This window comes from Myotis yumanensis, unplaced genomic scaffold, assembly GCF_028538775.1.
Source record: "Myotis yumanensis isolate MYYU_CA2020_CCGP unplaced genomic scaffold, mMyoYum1.0.hap1 SCAF_22, whole genome shotgun sequence".
Lineage (NCBI taxonomy): Eukaryota > Metazoa > Chordata > Mammalia > Chiroptera > Vespertilionidae > Myotis > Myotis yumanensis.
Genome location: NW_027223773.1, coordinates 14,854,808 through 14,875,581, shown reverse-complemented (window position 1 = coordinate 14,875,581; position 20,774 = coordinate 14,854,808). Strand labels below are relative to the sequence as shown.

Genomic DNA, 20,774 nt, shown 5'->3' with positions numbered 1-20,774 from the left:
CAGTCCTCCACGTCCTGCCTTCGCTTTCCTTTCCTCTCTGAAGAATACAGTCCTGCTTGACTCTCATTTCAGCAGGATGCCTTCCAAATCTGAGTTCCTAATTCACTTTTTCTGGCTTCCTTCCTTTCTTGTCCACTAGGAAATCCTATCAACCCACATTTATTGCACATCTACTACTTTAATGGCCTTTCCACGCTAACTCCTTTAATGTGATTACCTTGTTCTTCCACAATTCTAAGCAGATGCAGAGACCCAACTATTTGACATCAGTGTGTGTCACGGGGCTGCGACGTGCAGGGAAGCACACGACATAACACAGAGCCCACTAACCGGGTTGGGATTCGGTCAGGAATACCGACTTTGTCAGGAAAACGAATTTCTCGTTATTGCACAGAAGAGACCTTGTCATTAAAAAACATTCTGAATTTCTTTTTATTAAACTTTTTACCTTCTGAATGCCCATATTATGAAAATAAAGTTTAAGAAGTTCATGTAATATAGCTACCAAACACTCTGTGTTGCTTTTCACATTAACGGGAAAAATGCTTAAGTAATTACTGTTTTAAGAAAATGGGAATAAATCCTGGGAAATTCCTCAGGGCAAGCAATTTAAGAACCAAATATGGAAGAAGACACCGAAATGCCAAAATAATTTTTATCTTTGAATTGCTCTTTTAATACTGGATTAGATTAAACTGTAGTTATTTCATACATTCTTTCTTCAACTACGCTGGGAGAATAATAGAAAGCATAAGATACCTTTTTCCAATCACGAAAATATTATTTGTGAAGTAGGCACTGAAAAAATAGTTAAATTTATGACAAGGTGAGTTCTATTAAAATCAAATCTCTAAACAATGTATATTAAATAAAACAAAAAGACTCAGAGACCAAACTAGCAAATATGTGTGTACCACACACACACACACACACACACACACACACACACACCCCCCTATAAATGGATCCCAATAGCCATATAGGGATAACAGACTGCTAGGGTGAACAATTCTTCCACCTACACAATAAGCTGGTCCTTGCGTAATAAAAATACATTCATAGCAGAATATTAAGTCCTGATCGATACAAAAACATTCCCATACCCTTTTCAGATCTAAGCTCTTCCGTGTCCTTGATCAGCTGTTCGATTTCTGATAGCAGTTCCAAGTTCTTCTTCTCTGCATCTTTTAGTTTACTTAAAAAGAGGAAAAAGAGAAAATGTCATTATTTTCATTGTTGGTTAGTGAGCCGTCATTTACTTGGTTGGACTCACTTGGTTTGAATGCTGTCAGTCATGCTACATTAGGGAAATGCAAACCACTAGGAAGCAAATCCAGCTGTCATCTACTCTTGCGTAAGTAACGTTTTACGGGAACACAGCTGGACTCCCTTGGTTTTACACTGTTTATGGCGTCCCTGGCCATAAACAATAGACAGAGACTATATGGTCCCAAAATATTTACCCTCTGGCCTTTTCTAGAAAAAGTTGCTGACCCGAGTTAAATATTAAACTTTAAAATGTCATAAAAGAAAAAGTTAATTTTTGAATTCTGTTAGACTTTTTTCATAGAGAACCATGAAAAGAGCATATGTATGTTTATAATTTTCAGCCTGACTCATATCCCTGGTTTATGAACAAACTACTATGTCCCAGGCATAAGAAGAAACTCAGTTGTTCCAGATTACAACAGAGAATGACACTAAGTGGTTTTCTTTAACTGCTTGAATCTTTATGGGGACCCAGTATAAATTCCACCTGAGAACGGCTGTGTGTCTCTTGGATGCAGTCCTACTGGCCCAACTCAGCCACCTTCCCTCGCTTTCCTCAGCCTGGAGGCTGGCTCGTCTCTTATCTCCCAGGGAAGAAGTAAGAGCTTCCCACACTGGCCCACATTGCTACGATGCTACTGGATGTTTCCTACTCTTTGCTTGGCTTTTTCTGAGCTTTGGGAGCTGTTTTTTTGGTCCTAATCTGTGTTTTCAGGCGTTCATCCTCCTTGGCAACATTCTGGAGGCACAATCCTGAGGTTCAGCTCGATTTTCCCATCCTCTCTGCACCTTCCCAAGGGGCAGGGTGACGCTGTTTCCGGTGGGTGCAGTCTGTAGGCGGCACACACTGGCGCTACAATGTGCTCCCATCCATCGGTGATTGCTGGGTTCATTGTATATTTTCTGTCAGAGCTCCCTGACCACATACTGAAGGTTTCCAAGAATATTTGTGGATTCTCTTCACTTGAAAAGTGGTTTCTTTACAGTTTACTCCAGGGAATGAAAGAGAATGCCTGTCGAGGAAATGGCGTAGTGATCCTGGGAGGGGAAGCCAGGGTGCAGAGCACTGGCTGGCGTGTCCTTCCTCCCACAGCTGGCACTAAGGAAGGGAGTGGAGGACCCTGCGATGTGTCTCTCATTCCAGTCCTTGCTGCGAGGGCTCTTGACTTCCTTGTCTCTGAGCCTAGATCTAGGCTCGGGCCAACCAGAAGGTTTCCTCCCTGCTCTCTTCTCCTTGAAGCAGCCAGTGACCTGGACCCACTTTTGGACTTGTGTGTGTGTGGTGTTGTTTTTTAACTTTTAGCAGGACTTGGCACAAGGCTATTTATATCTGTTCTGATCTTTTCATGGATTTTAATGTTCTCTCTTTAATAGCAAAGAGAGCTAACTCTAATAAGTCCTACTATGTACCACCCCACTTTCCGCATTCAACATGCAATCCAGATCCCGAACTCTTCCTCTTGATGGAGGTGTGTGTGGTGTGGAGAGTTGGGGAGCTACAGTGATCTGTGCAATCAGCCCTACTGGTAGCCAGCTGGACATCTTCGCAGCCCCACTATCCACACGAAAGGGGCCTCAGTCTGCTACTGATGGGGGTAAATAAGTTCTATTCTTCACCTTCCGGAGTCCTGAGGCAGGTTCTATCAGTTCTTTGTTTCCAATCCACAACGATGGAATCCAAGTCCTATAGCACTGGGGTGGGGTGGGGGGGGGGGGGAGCCTGCCCGCTCCCCTGGGTTGGGTAGGGATGCACTTTCCTCAGCTGGAGGCAGGGCCAGGAGGTGGGGAGGACACGCCTCTCACTCACCCTGTGAAACAGGCTCCCCCCGGCCCCTTTCTCTTCTTATTTAACAGCTCTTTATGCTGGGATCTAATTCATATTCTCCAGAAAAAGCTTTTTCTTTTTTCCATTTTCAAGTCGCACTAGCACATTTAAGTAAAACACTCTTAATTAATATCTAAATTATTTATAACAAGACTTTATAATTCAACTGGGCTGCCATTTATCTGGCCTCTGAGTTTATTCAAAACATTAATGACTACAGTTCAAAGACTAAGGCTTCACACCATTCAAAACTGAATTTATGGGACCATATTTCTTTTCATGACTGAACACTTTAGAGCCTCCAAAAGAAATTTTTTAAAATCTTCATTTTAAGAACTTTCTATTGTTCCTCTATGTCACCTACACTAACTTGCTCTCAAACCATGTTTATATCCAGTCCAATTATGATTTTCACTTGACCATTTATTTATTCAGAGTACAAATTGCTCTACTGTTGTGGTAAGAACTGAGGGAATGTATTCATAGCTAGCTTTCCCAGAGACTGTGGGGAGATACTTGTTTTTATACCCATAAGAGAACATGAACCATGAACAGTAATTAAAATATATTATATCATTATAAAATTTACCATCAACAGAACCTTCATTTGTAAAAGATTTATGGCCAGAATTTTCAGATGACTGTATTTTGTTCTGACTACATGTTGCATTTTTACGTTAATATGATGTTCTTGAACATGAGAGAAGTGGGGATTTAATGGAATAAAATATGAAAGTCAATTAAATTTTACAAATAAGGGGAAGAGTAAATAACAGAATATTAATTGGTACTATTCATTCCACTCTACGGGCAAGTCTGAGGAAACAAGGCTGTATTAAAATTCCACCACTGCAGAAAAGGTTTGAGAGCATCCAGTCATTTTCAAATCTTCATAACCATTTCTGGGTCATCACTTTAAAGAAAAAGTCATAGGAAACTAAACATGTAACTTCTCTCCAAATACTTTTGGACCAACGTAGAAGTTATTCCAGTAGGACCATATTATTCAGTCTTACCATTCTGTTATGATGTTAGATGCTTTAACTTTATTTAGCTCTTCTTGGATGGCCTGTTTGGCTCTTATTTCTGCGTCCAGAGCTGACTGTAACTCCAATCTAGCTGACATATCCAGTTTCGCAAAACGACGCATTTTCCAGGGCATATCCTATGAAATAATATGACTGTTTTTAGCTCTATTCTATTTTTTACATTCAAATTTAGTAATCCAAGTGAAGTTGGAAACTACTTAAAAGTATTATCTTTCTCTAATAAAATAGAATAAGCACATTGCTTGTGAAAACATATTTTTCATTAAATTCAGAAATAACTGTAGACTCAAAAATAAGTAAGTTTTTTTTACAGTTGTTTTCAATATTAACTAGCCATGCAAACTTTAGTTAAGCAGCTATGTGTTAAGATTTCCTAAACTGGAAAAGACCTGGACTAACTGACTTCTCATGAAAAACTTTACAGTCGGCTAAAGCCCAGACAAACGGATGAAAGTGCTCAGATTCATCAGTGTTCCTGAGCTCCCCTGCCTCCGTGACGGCGAGTCTCTGTGCAGAACGGCCGCTTACTGTTGCTCGTGTGCCCAAGCTGGAGTTTCTTAATGCTTCCAACTCCTCAGTCATTTTCGAAGCTAAGGCCTGAAGGTATCCTCGTGCATCCTTCTCATCACTGACCCTAAAATGCATATAAAGACAGAGATAAAGCACAACATTAAACAGAAAGAAAAACTTATTTTAAAGCATCACAAAGAAATGTGAAAAGTGACAGAAATTTAAAGATGTCCTCAAATACCTTCTTTCTAAAGTTCTACCATAGTACCATTACATGTCAACAAGTGGGGAAATGTCCACTGGACAAATGAAAGCTGGTCGTGTTTAGTTAAGTCCAAATTACTCATCCCTCATAAAATCCTAAAACTTTACCCATAAACCACAGAAGTAATACTCTTTTAATCTAACATCAACCCCCCTCATGATTTCCAAAAAATATTAAGATTCCTCATTAATTGGATTCTGCCATTTTATGCTATAAAAAAACATAACACACCATTCTTATAATTGAAATATGTGTATTTAGAAACTTATTAAAAAACATATTCTGGATCAGAACCTCATCAGTTCCTAACCAGAGCTCCGACCAGAACTTTGGCTGGAAATCCTGGCTATAGGTCCTGACTAGGCTGCTGATCAACTGAAGCTGTCTTCGTGTCATTCCTTCTTCGCCGACTCCGTCCACACCTTTGGGGACCCCTGGACCTGCTGGGATTGGACCCCAGCAACCTGGGGAGCTTATAAAAATACTAGATGCCTGGTGCACAGATTCTTGTACTGGTGGGGTCCCCTGGCCTGGCCTGCACCCTCTCACAATCCAGGACCCCTCAGGGGATGTCAGAGAGCTGGTTTTGGCTGATCCCCGCAGGTCAGGCTGAGGGACCCCACCGGTGCAAGATCAGGGCCGAGGAGGGACTGCGGGAGGGCTTCAGGGCATGTCTGGGCCCATCTTGCCCAGTCCCAATTGGCCAGACCCCAGCAGCAAGCTAACCTACCGGTCAGAGCATCTGCCCCCGGGTGGTCAGTGCGTGTCAAAGTGATGGGTCTAATGGTCAAATGAACAGTTGGATACTTAGCATATTAGGCTTTTATTATATAGAATAGATATTGATTGATTCAATACATCTGGATGGGTCTTGCAACTCTGCATTTAACAATCTCCCAGTTGTGGCTCCCATTGGTCTATGGACCACACTGGGAAGTAATGGATATTAGAGGACTCTTAGCATTAACTCATCAATTTCAATCCATGTTCCAAAGCAATGATGTAACCTTTATTCTCCTTAAATATGAGGGGAATCTGTACATTTACAGCCTCTCCTACTCTAAGCCCCTACCTTAGCTAGACAAGATTAGTGGTAGCCTTTTCAACTGTAGTCTATCACTAAATGTAGGTTGATAGCTGGTGGACTGCAGGTCCAACTGTATTTTTTTTTCCAAACATCGTACGGTTTGTTTTATTAAAACCTTATATAAACTCAAACATATATAATAGAATAAGTAGAGAGAGGGGGAGGATACTTTTCAGTACATAAAATAATTCACCTAAGCACATGAATTTTCTGACTTCTTTGATATATGTAAAACCTATTTTAGGCAAAAATACAAGAATAAATTTACATTCAAGAATGCATTTGTGGTATTAAGCAAGTAATTTACCCACTTCTGCCATTGGATCAATGCCCAAATAGGGAGCAGTAATGATACCTTACTTTTGTATATTTAGTTACAGGGCACTTTCATTTGCATTATCTCTTTAATCCTTATAATAACACTGTGATGTAGTTGTTATTATTATTTTATAGTTCTCTTTTCAATATCCTATACTTGTCTCAGTACAGGTCTTTTACATCCTTGGTTAAGTTTATTCCTAGGTATCTTTTATTGTTGTTGCAATGGTAAATGGAATATATATATATTTTAGTTTCTCTTTCAGAGAGATCATTATTGGTATATAAAAATGCCATCAATTACTGAAGGTTAATTTTGTATCCTTCTACTTTGCCAAATTTATTTAATAAAGCTAAAAGTTTTTTGGTGGAAAAAAAAAAAACATATTCTGCAAAAATCAAAGTTGTAATAAAGTTCTTCTGTTTTCTGAAATGGTAAATAAGATAATCAAAGAAAAAAGATTAAAGGTTACTAAAACTCCGTTTGTATTTATTGTGTTAAGACTTTCTTGCTGATGCAAGTATTATAATTTTAGGTAGAAATATTTTCAAATTATCCTATCTAATAATAGCCAAACATGGTAATCGACCGTACCTTCACTACGCCTCCCATGGGCTAATCAGCGCAATATGCAAACTAACCGCCAACAAAGATGGCGGCTAATTTGCAAACTGCAGGCAGGGCGGGCAGTGCCAGCCGCCATCCGGCCCCCGTGTGCCTCCTAAGCCCCGCCCACAGCCGGGGGTCCGCCCCCAGCCAGGAGACCCCGTGAGCGGCCCTGGGCGGCGGCGGGGCTTGGTGGCTCGATCCGCCCAAGGAAGCCCTATTCTTGCAGGAATCCTCCTGCAACGGGCTTCTAGTATTTAATAAAACAAATCCCACCCCACCCAGTGTAGCTCAGTGATCAAGTGTCAACCTATATATTGGAGGTCAGGGTTCGATTCCCGACCAGGGCACATGTCTGGGTTGGGGGCTCGATCCCCACTAGGGTGTGTGCAGGAGGTAGACGATCAATTGCTCTCTCACATCACTGATGTTTCTCTCTCTCTTTCTCCCTCTCCCTTCCTCTCTGAAACAAGTGAAAATATTAAAAAATAATAAGAGAAAATAAAACAAATTCCACATGCTAGAATTTGTCAAGAGAAAGACTGCTTTTTGTTACATCTCCTCCCAAACAAGGGAAGAAGAGGGTCAAGGGGTGCCAGCGTATGAAAATCTACAAAAGGTCCTGTTCTCAGGAATGAAAATGATCTACACACAGAAAGCTATAATTCCACACAGAAAAACGTTGACAACTGCAATGCTCAGCAGTATATTCTAACACACTATTTACTTTGTGCAGGCTGGTTGTTTTCAAAGAGAAAATACAGGCCACTGAACAGCTATGAGGAAAGTATATTTCAGGGAAATTAACATGTATCTGTGATGCGTACAGCACACAAATTTAAATCTTAACCCTTATTTTAGCACCTTTAGAATTCAGACTCCCGAGTAGTCAAGGGATGACTCATGTCCCAGAGGGGACGGAGTGGGATAGTGCAGGACTTCATTACACCAGAATAGTGCCCCACTGAAAGCTTACGAATTGTTTATTTCTGGAATTTTCCTTTTAATATTTTCAGGCTCTGGCTGACTACAGGTAAGTGAAATCACAGAAAGCAAAACTGCAGATAAGTGGGGACCAATGAATATTACAAGTTTCCGAAACCGTTTGCATTGCTTCACCTTTACTATCCCACACCACACACTGTAAATAGCGGAGACCCCTGACCTTCATAGCCTTGGGTAGAGTATCTCAGAGAGTGATTTTCAAGTAGGTGAGAACTCTGAGGACAGGAGTATATCTTTTTCTTTTAGCCTGTTAAGTATTTAATAATTTGTTTTTTAATACACGACCATTTTTAAATATCAGCTTTTAAGCAAAGTGACTTCTGTGTATTCCTGATTTCTTTTGCACATTTCACTTGAATAGAAAAAATGTAAAATGAGAAATTTGTGGGATTACATGAAAACTTTCACTTTCATCCTGTCTACACTGAGGCTGCCTTCCTTTCCCAGGCCCACTGCCCACCCCACCCGCGCCCGTCACGCAGGCTCCGGAGACCAGTGGGCTAAGAGCTCAGGCTCTGGCCGGGTCAGCTTTGTCTTCTATGAAGGCATTTTCAGCAATACCTTAATAACAAATCTGATCAAAGAATAATGGAATTACAAATAAATAGTCGTAATTTTTTATATACGCTTGGCTAATGATTAAAATGATTTTGCTTCAGAAATGTAGACTTGCCCTAGCCAGTTTGGCTCAGTGGATAGAGCATCTGCCTGCGGACCAAAGGGTCCCGGGATCGATTCTGGTCAAAGGCACGTACCTCGGCTGGGTTGCAGGTTCCTTCCAACCCTGGTCAGGGCGCCTGCAGGAGGCAACCAATTGATGTGTTTCTCTCACATTGATATTTCTCTCTGTCTTTACCTCTGTCACTCTCTCTACACACCAATGGAAAAGTCACTCTCTCTAAACACCAATGGAAAAATATCCTCGGGTGAGGATTAAAAATAATAACAATTTAAAAAAAAAGAAAAATAAAAGAAATGCAGACTTGATGACTAGGACATAAATTAAACATTAATAAACTATTTAACTGTACTGCTTGGAACACAACCAGATTTCCACAACTGGGACATTTTCCTTTAGATATTCACTGAATAATCACATTATTAAGCTCAAGATAAGTTAACATAACAGATCCACAGTTAAGCCAATATCACGATACTTGAGTCATTTGGGTATGATTTCTTAAAAGAGTGTTTATTCACTTTTGATTTTAAGGAGGATATTAAGCTGGTATAAGGAAAATGGGGAAAAATGCTTAAAGAACCAAAATAAGAGCACAAGAAACTAAAATTTCTACTAAATGATTGGTCTATAAATATGTGAAGAAACGAGTTATTTTCAGATAAATTAAATATCCATGATTTACCAAAAAGTTAAAAAACTAGAAAATAAATATAAGAAGTTAAACTATTTTTATTAGAAAATAAAGTCCCCATTTGCTTCCACTTTTCTCATGTATTAAAAATATATACAAATACTAGAATAATTATTTTAATGAGTGAATTCATATGAAGGTTACTAAGGTAAATTATTCCACATGAAATCCTAAAAGCTTAAAGAGCAGTTGCTAAAATTAAACTGGACCCACATGGGTTTGTAAAATGCCGTGGTGAGTCAACCTGTTATAATATGGAGGACGGTGCTAGTACAGCTTCATTCTCTAAGTGTTTCTCCGGGCTTTCTGTTTCTTTTTTTTTTTTAAATATATTCCACTGATTTTTCACAGAGAGGAAGGGAGAGAGATAGAGAGTTAGAAACATCGATGAGAGAGAAACATCGACCAGCTGCCTCCCGCACATCTCCCACTGGGGATGTGCCCGCAACCAAGGCACATGCCCTTGACCGGAACCGAACCCGGGACCCTTCAGTCTGCAGGCCGACGCTCTATCCACTGAGCCAAACCGGTCCTGGCTTCTGTTTCTTAAATAATCATAAATACAGCAATTTTGATCTTAGAAAGGAACATCTATAGCTAGTGAATGACTTTCTTCTATCCTTTAAGGACCAACTGTCTTAGGAGAAAAAAAGTTTCTTTTCTTGGAAAGAAACACTGTGTTTCAATGATGCTGTGTAAAGCTGACATGGGTATCTGTTGGAGTTAGGGAACGGAATGGAAAACACAGCAGAACACAAATCAGTAACAACATCAGTAATAAAACTACGCTTTTAGAGTAACATTTTTTCATAGCAAAAAATAAGGTAACGTGTGAAGTCACTTCCTAGAATTCATGCCGACGTGAGCTATGTCCAAAATCACCCACAAAGCCACACTGAAGAGTACTCACCACTGAATGATCTCTGTGATTTGGGCTTCCCAATGTGCCACTGATTCCTTCTTGTCTGCTAGGTCTTTTACTTCTTCTTCTAGCTGCCGGTTGCGTACACTTAGGTTCTCATACAGAGCGGTGAGCTGAAAGGCGTTTCAAGACACGTGACTTTTAGGAACAGGAACTCAAGGTACTCAGATGATGCCTCTTGTTAAATCTTAAATTCACCATATTCCACTCAAAAATGCTTGTCTTACTGATCCCTCACTATTACCCCTCCGGTCCAGGGTTTGGAAACATCGATTACTCTCTGAAGTCTCCATCTGCCTTTGCTTTCCCTCCTTTCTCCCTACATTGAATTGATTCCATTTGTGAACATTCTCCATTTGCCTGAAGAACTCTCCAATTCTGCCAGAAACAACATCTCTCATTTTATTTTTTTGGTCTGAAAATGTCTCTTTGTCATCCTCTCTCTCTCTTTTTTTTAAAATTCTTTATTGCTTAAAGTATTATATGTCTCCTTTTCCCCCCACTGACCTTTCCTGGTGGTTCCCACCCCTCCCCCCAGCACATGCTCTCAGCCTCCTACTGTCTGTGTCCATCGTTTATGCTTATATGCATGCATACGAGTCCTTTGGTTGATATCTCACCCCCTCCCCCACCTTCCCTCTGAAGTTGGATGGTCTGTACGATGCTTCTATTCATCCTCTTTTTAAAAAAAGTATAACTATTACAAGCATGTAAAGAATGGATGTATAGTATAAGTGAGCCCATCATCCATGCTCAACAATTAATCACACTCAATGTCAAAGTTAATTCATTTGTACTCACTCCTGTTTTCTTACCCATCCTCCTGTATTATTTTGAAGCAAGTACCAGACATATTTTATCTATATACATATCTGTGTATAGAAAGCTCTAGAAAACAGGCTCTCTTTAAATATAATCATAATATTATCATATTTAACAAGTTTCTGGATACCATCACATAGGTAGTAACTGTTCAAAAAGTTATCCCAAAATATCAAAAAACTTAAGTTTGTCAAATTAAGTCATGACACCAACAGTAAACATAGCTTAATGAGGTAGCTGGATCTTCCAAGTCTCGTATTTACAGGCTCCTAGCTGAGTCCATTCAGGCTGCTATGACAGAGTATCAGAGACTGGATTACATTTTTTTCATACTCTAGGAATACTTCCTACAATACTCATCCGCAGAAAGGCATTGGGGACGTAAGAAGGCAACCAAGACCTTACTGACCAAGATTCTAGAGAGAGAAGGACAGAGATGAGCCCAACCCACTAACACGGTGTCTCCCCCCTGGACTGGACATTCCTTAAATGACCTCGGCAAGGCTTTGTCTTCCGCTGGTTAATTCCAAGAGCCCTGAAGTGACTGTTTTTGGTAAGTGTGCACTTTGACAAGTGGGAGGATTCATCAACTCTTCATGCTAGCAGAGCCACAAATCCACCAGCTGTTTCTGAGACTGTTTTCTGCAGATGCAGTGTCTTCACTAATTCCTGCGATACATTTTTTAAAATTTTTTTATTACCATTGTTTTTGACAGCCCTTCCAAGTAATTTGTGGTTGGGGTTTCGGTGGGAGATACGCAGGAGAAGGAAATGCAGATTTTGCACGGCCATGTTACAATAGCTACAAGTTGTTTTGAATAGATTTATTCAGAAAAAAAGTGAATCTTTGCATTGTTACTAAATAAAAGCATGGACTCTGGAACCAGACTACCGGTCTTCAGAAAAGTAGCTTAATCTCCCTTTGCCTCAGTGTCTTCATGTATAAAATGTGAGACTAGGGTATAACTTAGAGAGGTATTGGGAGAATTAAGTTATTCAAATAAAGTAACTCAGAAGAGGACTAGCACAGAGTCAATTTACCTAAGTATCAGTTCATTTTGTATGTTTGGGAATTTACTATTTGTACTTTAATGTATCTGGCTCATAATAATTATAAGACTACACAGAAATATGGAAAATGCTTATAACATTTTAAGTGAAAAAGGCAGATTAAAAATAGGATGTATGTATGACTGCATTTATGTAGTAACTAGAGGCCCAATGCACAAAATTCGTGCAAGGGGCCTGGCCCTCGCAGCCCCAGCTTTGTCTGGAAGGTGGTTCGGCTGTCTGGTCTAATTAGCATATTATGCTTTTATTATTATAAATATGTATACAAACAAAACTTGAAAAGAAACAAAATTAGAACAGTTGTTTTGTGATGATGACATCATGGGTACCTTTCATGGTGAACATTTTCCACATATTTTGTAATTTTGCTTTTATGTAAAATATAAACAAGATGCAAATGATATATTTTCTTACTAGAAACCATTTACTTTTACTCCATGGAATTCATGGCTAATTTCATTTGCAATAAGTTAATAAAAAGTGAAACTTGCAGACTTCTGAAAATATCAACTTTTTTTCTATTTTCTTTTTATTTTTGGAGTTTAAAAATGTGAATGTGAGAATGTATTAGTTATAAAAGTTATTTAAGTTTCAAGATTAACATAATAATTGCTTTTTGGCTTCTATATCTAAAATACTGGTGGTTTTTTTTGTGTGTGTTTTTTTCAAGGTGAAATCTCTTTATTGGCTCAGTCTACACCTGGACCAGTAGTGGCCCCAGACCCAGGGACCCAGGGGGCTTCTGGTTGGGGGTCTGTGGGCAGTCAGTGGAGACAGCTTCAGCAGTGGCCTCGGGGGTCAGGGGTCTGTGGGAGTGACAGCACTGGTCCCCCCATTGACTGGTGCCCTTCTTAAACTTCTTGTAAGGAAATGTCTTAAGCCGGGCAGCCCACTGGGCCAGATCCTCAGCTGGTTCCTTTCTCTTATTCTGGAGCAATCTGCCTCTGTCTTCCATAGCTTTGCCCACTGCCTTATCCCTGGCTGGGCATGGGGCCGTGGGCCCCAGTTGGCCTCGGGGTTGGTCTGGAAGTGCCCGAGTCCTCACTGGCGGGAGCTGGGGTTGGCATCATCCCGATGGTGAAGTTGGCCTGTAGCCTGGGCTCCACTCTGAGAATGCGGGAGGCCGGGCTGGTCTCAGATGGCCGCTCTCGTTTCACTGGGCACTCCTTCTCCCAGCAGCGCATGATGTCCCAGAGGGCTGAGGCGGGGGCGTCTGTCTTCACAGCATTCTTACAGGTGTGGGAGAGCGAGACCCGGAAGCCGGCATGGAGGAGGGCTGATCACAGCTGCAGGAGGCTGGGTGTGCTACAGTGGATGGTGCTGCTCAGCTGGTCCAGCGTATAGTACAGAGGCATGTCCAGCAGCTCCTTGGTGACGATGCTCAGGACTCCTTGGATCCGCTCCGAATTATGGAATCGGCCGGGGTTGGTGCTCATGGCCTCTAGGACACGGCCCACAAAATCCAGGTCATGGATTGGCTCCACCCATAGGGGGCCACCGAGCTGGTGCTGCCGCTCACAGACAGAGGCCACAGGGGGACCACAGGCTGCAGAGAACTTGACCCGGGCACCAGAGGCCCCCCGATGCGTTGCCAAGGCGCCCACACATGGAACACCAGCGCCTGCTGCTGGCTGAAGCCTTGACCTTGGCCTGGCCGGTGAAGACACGAAAAAAACACGTGTCTAGAAATCAGCACTGACGCTGAGCAGAGGCATCACGAAGCACTGACAGCAGTGAGCACGGAAGTCCAGGCTGTGCAGGATGATCCTCAGGGCCATCTCGTGGCAGGCCCGGCTCTGGAAGCCCATGGCCCCGTACCTGCTGTAGCGTCTCCCCGCTGTTCCCGCCAGCACTGCCATGTCCTCCTTCACTCACAGCCTGCACAGCTGCATCCAGAAAAGGGGCAGGGCTGCCAGAGGGGTCCAGGTCGGTGACATCAAACCGATCCGACACCTGCCGGTGCTGGTGCATCAGCACCCGGGCATCTGCCTGGCTGGGCTGTACCAGGTGGGTCACTTCGTTGAGCTGCACATCATGGCAGACGAGATCCACAGCGCGGGCAGAGGCTTCGCTGGCAACCACGGATCGGAGCCCAGGCACCTCTCGGGCAAAGTGAACGAAACGAAGACCCGAGGCTGCCAGGCCCTCCCGCACTCGCAGGCCTTCCTCACAGATCTCCCCACAGTGGCTGTGAGGCTGGTGCCCAGGGGCCGGGTCTGCCCCTTTTCAATACAGCCTTGTGCTCCTCTTGCTCCGACAAGCCCACCACCACCTCTGCACCTCCTTTTCACCTGGCACCCTGATCTGGATTCCTTTGGCCCCAAGATGAATGCGAGCAAACTCAGTGATCACAGCACATGCCAGATCCCGGCTGAACTGCACTGGGTTGTAGAAGACTCGCTGGCGCTGGGCAGGCGATCTTGGCGGACCCCTCGGTGACCGCGTCTCCTGGGTTTCAGGTGGGCGGGTGCTTTTCGCCGCAGGGCACCGTGCCATTCTCCACTGCGGGTGGATTTGCCGGCCCTTGGGGCTGCCCTCCATAAACTGAGCACTAGAGCCCGCCGGTGGAGCCGAGATTCAGGCCGGGCCGCAGAACGATCCTCGTCCGGGACATCCGCAGTAGCCTGTGCCTGCCACGCCTGCTCTCGCGGAACCGAGAACCGAGTTACATTGGTCACATTTTCTGGATTAAGACCCGGGAGCCACCATGTTGGCACAGTTGGGGCCTAAACTACTGTTAAGAGGAAACTCACTTCTCTCCAGGCTGGTTCCCCCGGAACAGCTGCGGCGGCAGCGGCAAAGGTATTCTTTAGTTACCGCTCATGGAGAAAACACTCAACTCACACCAAACCAGAAAATGAAGAAATGGACAGAAACAGTGAAGATGTACAGTTAGGTGGACTGAGAGTTAAACAGAAGAAGAAGCTAAAGCTGAATAAAAGGAGCAAAAGTGGAGAAGTTAAAAAAGAAGCAAAAACCCCAAATCCTTCCTTATTTCTGCAGGACTAAATATTTCCTTGTGATCACTAGTCATTAAATGCTCACCTACCATATGAATTTGCTCTCAATGTGCTACTCATCCTTCATTACAAATAAAGAAATGATTTTTTAATTTTGTAGTCATATCAGTCAAACGTATGAAATAACAATTATGTGACTTAGTTTTATTATAGCAGAAATAACTAACAGTTACTATATATATATATATATATATATATATATAACATTATTCAGTTTAAAATTCATTTGTACTACTTAGGCCATTTTCCAGGGCTTGTGCACATCAGCTCTATAAAACTTGAAAAAATGAACTACCAGTTCTTTCTTTTCTTCTTTTGTTTTTTTAAAAATATATTTTATTGATTTTTCACAGAGAGGAAGGGAGAGGGATAGAGGGCCAGAAACATTGATGAGAGAGAAACATCGATCAGCCGCCTCCTGCAAACTCCCCACTGGGGATGTGCCCTCAACCAAGGTACACGCCCTTGACCGGAATTGAACCCGGGACCCCTGAGTCCACAGGCCGACGCTCCATCCACTGAGCCAAACTGGCCAGGGCTACCAGTTCTTTCTTAAGTAGCTTTCAACCAAACAAGCAAAGTAAATTTTTTTAAAGACTTTATCTTTACTGATTTTTAGAGAGAGAGAGAGAAGGAGAGAGAGAAACATAGATGTGAAGTGAAAAATCGATCGGCTGCCTCCTCACATCTCCCACCATGGATTGAGCCTGAAACCTGGGCATATGCCCTGATTTGGAATCAAATCAGCAACCTTTTGGTGCACAGGACAATGCCCAACCAACCTACCAACTGAGCCTCATTAGCCAGGGCGAGCAAAGTCAAATTTAAGTGCTTAGAAAATGAAATAATCCTGGGGAAAGTATTGAGAAAAAATGAAAATATATGTGGAACACAATGGGAAACAGAAAGAATGGAGAGTCTTCCAGTCTTTTATTGGAATTACTAACAACTGAACATGATACTTTTATTGGAGGAAAATCACTATAAAGCACAATTATCCAAACCCTATTTAAATGTACATACAGGCACTAAAGATTCTGGTTAATATTAGGATTTTTATGACTGTTTGTTAAGAGCTGCTGGCACAAGAAATGCAGGATGATGGCCATTTCAAATATCTGATACACTAAATGGGGAAACATTCCTTCAAGCATTTGAAATTCTGTTCACTGACCTGGCTACTTACAAGCTTAACCTATGGTTCTGGCTCTTTGTTCAAGGTATAGAGTTTAGGCAGAGTTGGTTTCTTTGGATTTTTACAGACCAACACTATTATTTCTAGCTATTGCCAATCCTCCATCATGAATCTATATATATAAAAGCCTAAGTGACCGTTATGACTGGTTGACCGAACGACTGGTCGCTATGACGTGCACTGACCACCAGGGGAACAGATGATCAACGCAGGAGCTGTCCCCTGGTGGTCAGTGCGCTCCCACAGCCAACCTCCCATGGCCGGCCAACCTCCCACAGTCCCTCCCCGTGGCTGGCTGGGCCCCGATCAGCCTGATCAGGACTGGGTGAGACAATCCTGATTGGACTCGATCACCAGCCAGGCCTAGGGATCCCACCTGTTCACAAATTCATGCACCAGGCCTCTAGTATATTATAGTTGTCAAAACTTCTTCAGTTTGACCTAATTGTTCCTGCTCTTATTAAAGGCCAGCCTTAACTTAGCCATGACAAAGGTTAGTGATGAGTATTAGGTACAGAGTAAGAAAAGAGAACAGATGGGAAGTGCAGTAAAGAATAGAGACTCAACAACATAAATGGGGCTGGCTGGCATGGCTCAGTGATTGAGCGTTGACCTATGGACCAGGAGGTCACAGTTCCATTTCTAGTCAGGGCACATGCCTGGGTTGTGGGCTCAATCCCCAGTGTGTGGCGTGCAGGATGCAGCTGATCAATGACTCTCATCATTGATGTTTCTATCTCTCTTTCCCTCTCCCTTCCTCTCTGAAATCAATAAAAATATATATATTTTTAAATATATTTTATTGATTTTTTACAGAGAGGAAGGGAGAGAAATAGAGAGTTAGAAACATCGATGAGAGAGAAACATCGATCAGCTGCCTCCTGCACATCCCCCACCGGACCCTTCAGTCCGCAGGCCGACGCTCTATCCACTGAGCCAAACCGGTTTCGGCATGAAATCAATAAAAATATTAAAACAAACAAACAAACACATAAATGGGACAAAGCATGAGATGAGATGTCCTCTCTCCAGAAGACTGCTGTACAGATTGGTCAACGAGAACACGCCTGTGCTAATAAGCCATCCTTGCATATAAGGAGGAATCGCAAACAAAATGTACCCCAAATACAAAATTATACCCACAGTTTCTATTACAGCGCTGACAGACGTAAATGTGCTCAGTGAATGCAAATGAGATCAATCACTCACCTTATCAAGTTCACTTGTCAGTTTTTTATTTTCTTCAGTTAATAACACCTTTTCTCGTTCGTACTGTTGTTTGAACTCATTTTCAAATTCTTCCCTTTCACTTTGACTAACACAATTCAAAAAAAAAAAAAGAAAAAAAAAGGAATAGAATTAAAGGTCAAATTATGGTGTCCCAGATGGGCTATTGCACCATATGTTTTATCCTGGAAAGTCACTTAGATCTTGACTATTCCAAATCCCAATCTTTTCCCTTAAAGTTAAAAATCACAATCACTGCCTTTTAAATAACAAATGGATTTGTCTGCTTAATAGCATCTACTTTGTTTTTCAATTGAAAATTGAGGAAGAGATCTATGATTAGTAGACTCCTGGATTGTGTTCACTTCCTTCCTTCTTTCCTTCTTAATCTAAGTACCTATCTGCATACACATATATACATACAACATACTCAAATTTAATATTATAAAGTTTACTTTAAATTATAGTTCTGGGGGCAGAACTATAGAAGTAAACACAGTTCTAACCGACTTTTAAAAACCTCATAAGGGAGAAAGGAGAATCAGTTTTTACATAACAAGATGTAGAAATGTAGATAAAGAAGTTTATCTACAGCAGTTTGATGGAGGATGTTAGTAACAGCAAATGAAATTCAATGTGGATCAGTTCTGGGTAATTTTATATGATTCAACAAAGAACATAATTTTGATTTTTAAAATGTAATCCCTTTAAAAATTTTTTGAAGTAATTTTTTAAAAATCCCTTGCACTACTAAATTACTAAAATAGACTAAATAATAATTTAAATGATAAATTCCAGGAAAATAAACCATCCTGTATCCAAGCAAATATACCACTTTCCTTATTATCTACAGTCACAATGTGAATCTGTTATATTTAAGAATATTTGATTCAGCATCAACTCCAAACAACAAATGACAGAAACATGAAAAATTACAAAAAGGTCTCCTTTCAGAAAAATATGTATGCAAATAGAGTACAATTTCTATGTAAAACCATTATTGTTTTTTCTACTAGCATGAAACAAAACTTAAGTCTCCTCTATATTAAAACAAAATAAACAAGCTCTCCCCTAAACTCCAGGATGCACTTCATTTTCCACTTTCCTGGTCTCTCGTTCCCCGGTAACCGCCCTGAGATCTGCAGAGAGTTCGCCGTACCCACTCTCTGCCTAACCGCTCCTCACCACACCAAAACCTGCTTCTGCTGCTCCCCCTCAAAAGAAGTGCTCTCTCAAACTCACCCGTCCTCACTGTTACTATATCCAACCTCCGACAGTGCTGTCTAATCCTGTTCTTGAAATGTTGGCTTCTCCTGGCTTCAGTGACACCACGCTCCTGATTTCCAGCTGCCTTTATGAACTCCCGGCTCCCTTCCATATGCCAATGCTCCAGGTGTTCTGTGTCCGGAGCTCGACTCCTCTCATGTACACCTTTCCCTGAGCATCTCATCCAGCACAGTACTGTGTCACTTACTCTCCATTACGCTGACAAACTCTGAATTTACTTCTGAAGCTTTTCTGGGCTTCAAACTTCTGACTCGCTATCTCCACAAAGATGTCTCCCAGGCACCTCAAGTTCAATATGCCCAACTCAAGAGAGCTCAGCACATAACACGTTCCCACCCGCCTGCCTTCCTCTGTGCCCACACACACCACTTTCTCTTCTCTTCCTACAGCTGAAAACGTAGCTGAGGCCAACCCCGTTACTTATGTATCTGCTCAAACACACTGCTCTGACACTTTCTCCTCACTCCTCTGTCATCTATTGAATAATTTCTTTCAGATTATAAATCTTGTGTTATTTCTCCCACCTAAAAACAGAAATCAAATAACTTCTTTTGAGATAAATTTCTCCTCCAGCTGCTACCTCACTGCACTGCTTGCTTTTAAAATAAAAGACTCCAAGTAATAACAGTGGTGTCTATATACTCTCTATCTCCAAATGCTCTCCTTCAAGTCTTTGGATCCCACTGTAGGGTTTTGGCCCTTACTGTTCCACTGAAATTGTTCTTATCAAAGTCACCAATGACCTTCATATTGTTAAACTCAATTGGCATTACTTGGACCTCATTTTATTTGATACAAACTTCATCTCATTTGACATGCAAACAGATTGGATATGTTTTCATCACATGGCTTCCAGGACACCAAATCTGCCTGGACTTCTTCCTATCATTCTTGCTACGATTTCTCTGTCTTTGATGTTTCTTCCTCATCCCTCAAATTCTAAAGACTGGAGTGCCGCAGTGCTCAGTCCTAGGACCTCTCTTCTATCTTTACTTAGTGCACTAACTCATCTCACAGTCTCACCACTTTAAATGTAATGTGAGTGACGAATATTCCCAGGATTTTATTTCTAGCCCTGAAATTTAGGCTGTGCTACACAATGGCCTACTGCACATCTCCTCCTGGATGACTAATTAATACGCATCTCAAACATAACTTGTTTAAAATGAGCTCCTGACAATACATCCCAAACTTGCTTCTCCTGTACCCCTCCTCTCTTACAGTGTTCTCCTGTTGCTAAGGCCAAAACCTTGATATCATTCTTGATTGCTCCTCTTTTTTCCTCACTCGTATCTACTCCATCAGAAATACCATTATCTCGACCTTTCAAGAATACCGGAATTCAAACATTTCTTACCACCAATTCTGCCACCATGCTAGGCCCAAGCCACCATCATTGTTTGCCTGGATTATTTTAATAGCTTTCTAAATGGTTTCACTGCATTTGTTCTTATCTAATTCAAACTATTCTTAACTCACTAGTCAGAGTAATCCTGTTAAAATACAAATTTGTCAATTTTCTGCTCAAAGTCCTGCAATACTTCCCTTCCATGGTTTTACTCAGAGTAAATAACTAGCAGTCAAATGAACATGACTCACAGAGCCTTGGAAAACCTGGCCCCCATTGCCTCTCCTACATTCTTTCCCCTGAACGCTGCTTCAGCACACTGGCCTCCTTATTGTTGTTCCTTACCACACATACTTTATTTTTTAGAGTAGTTTTCGTTCACAGCAGAACTGAGAGGAAAACACAGAGCCTTCCCATATACCTCCTGTCCCCACAGGCACAGTCTCCCCCATAGCAACATCCCTCCCCAGAGTGGTGCCTGTGTTACAACCAATGAGCCTACATTAGTGCTTCATCATCACCCAATCCCGTAGTTCACATTAGGGCTCAGTGCTGGTGTTGTATATTGTTAGGA

General features: G+C 41.8%; 1 protein-coding gene and 1 pseudogene across 11 annotated transcripts in view; both read right to left on the bottom strand.

Annotated features, from left to right (window-relative positions):
* CDC42BPA (CDC42 binding protein kinase alpha) overlaps positions 1-20,774 on the bottom strand; it is a 189,121-nt gene that overhangs the window by 48,560 nt on the left and 119,787 nt on the right. For all 11 annotated transcript variants that reach the window (XM_070401243.1, XM_070401236.1, XM_070401237.1 and 8 more), the window contains 5 exons: positions 17,548-17,653; positions 10,219-10,343; positions 4,672-4,777; positions 4,111-4,259; positions 1,104-1,195 (listed from right to left, as the gene is read on the bottom strand). In XM_070401243.1, the coding sequence (XP_070257344.1) occupies positions 1,104-1,195; positions 4,111-4,259; positions 4,672-4,777; positions 10,219-10,343; positions 17,548-17,653 (578 nt within the window). The remainder of the gene's footprint in view (positions 1-1,103; positions 1,196-4,110; positions 4,260-4,671; positions 4,778-10,218; positions 10,344-17,547; positions 17,654-20,774) is intronic.
* LOC138999175 (tRNA (guanine(26)-N(2))-dimethyltransferase pseudogene) lies at positions 12,689-14,737 on the bottom strand (annotated as a pseudogene).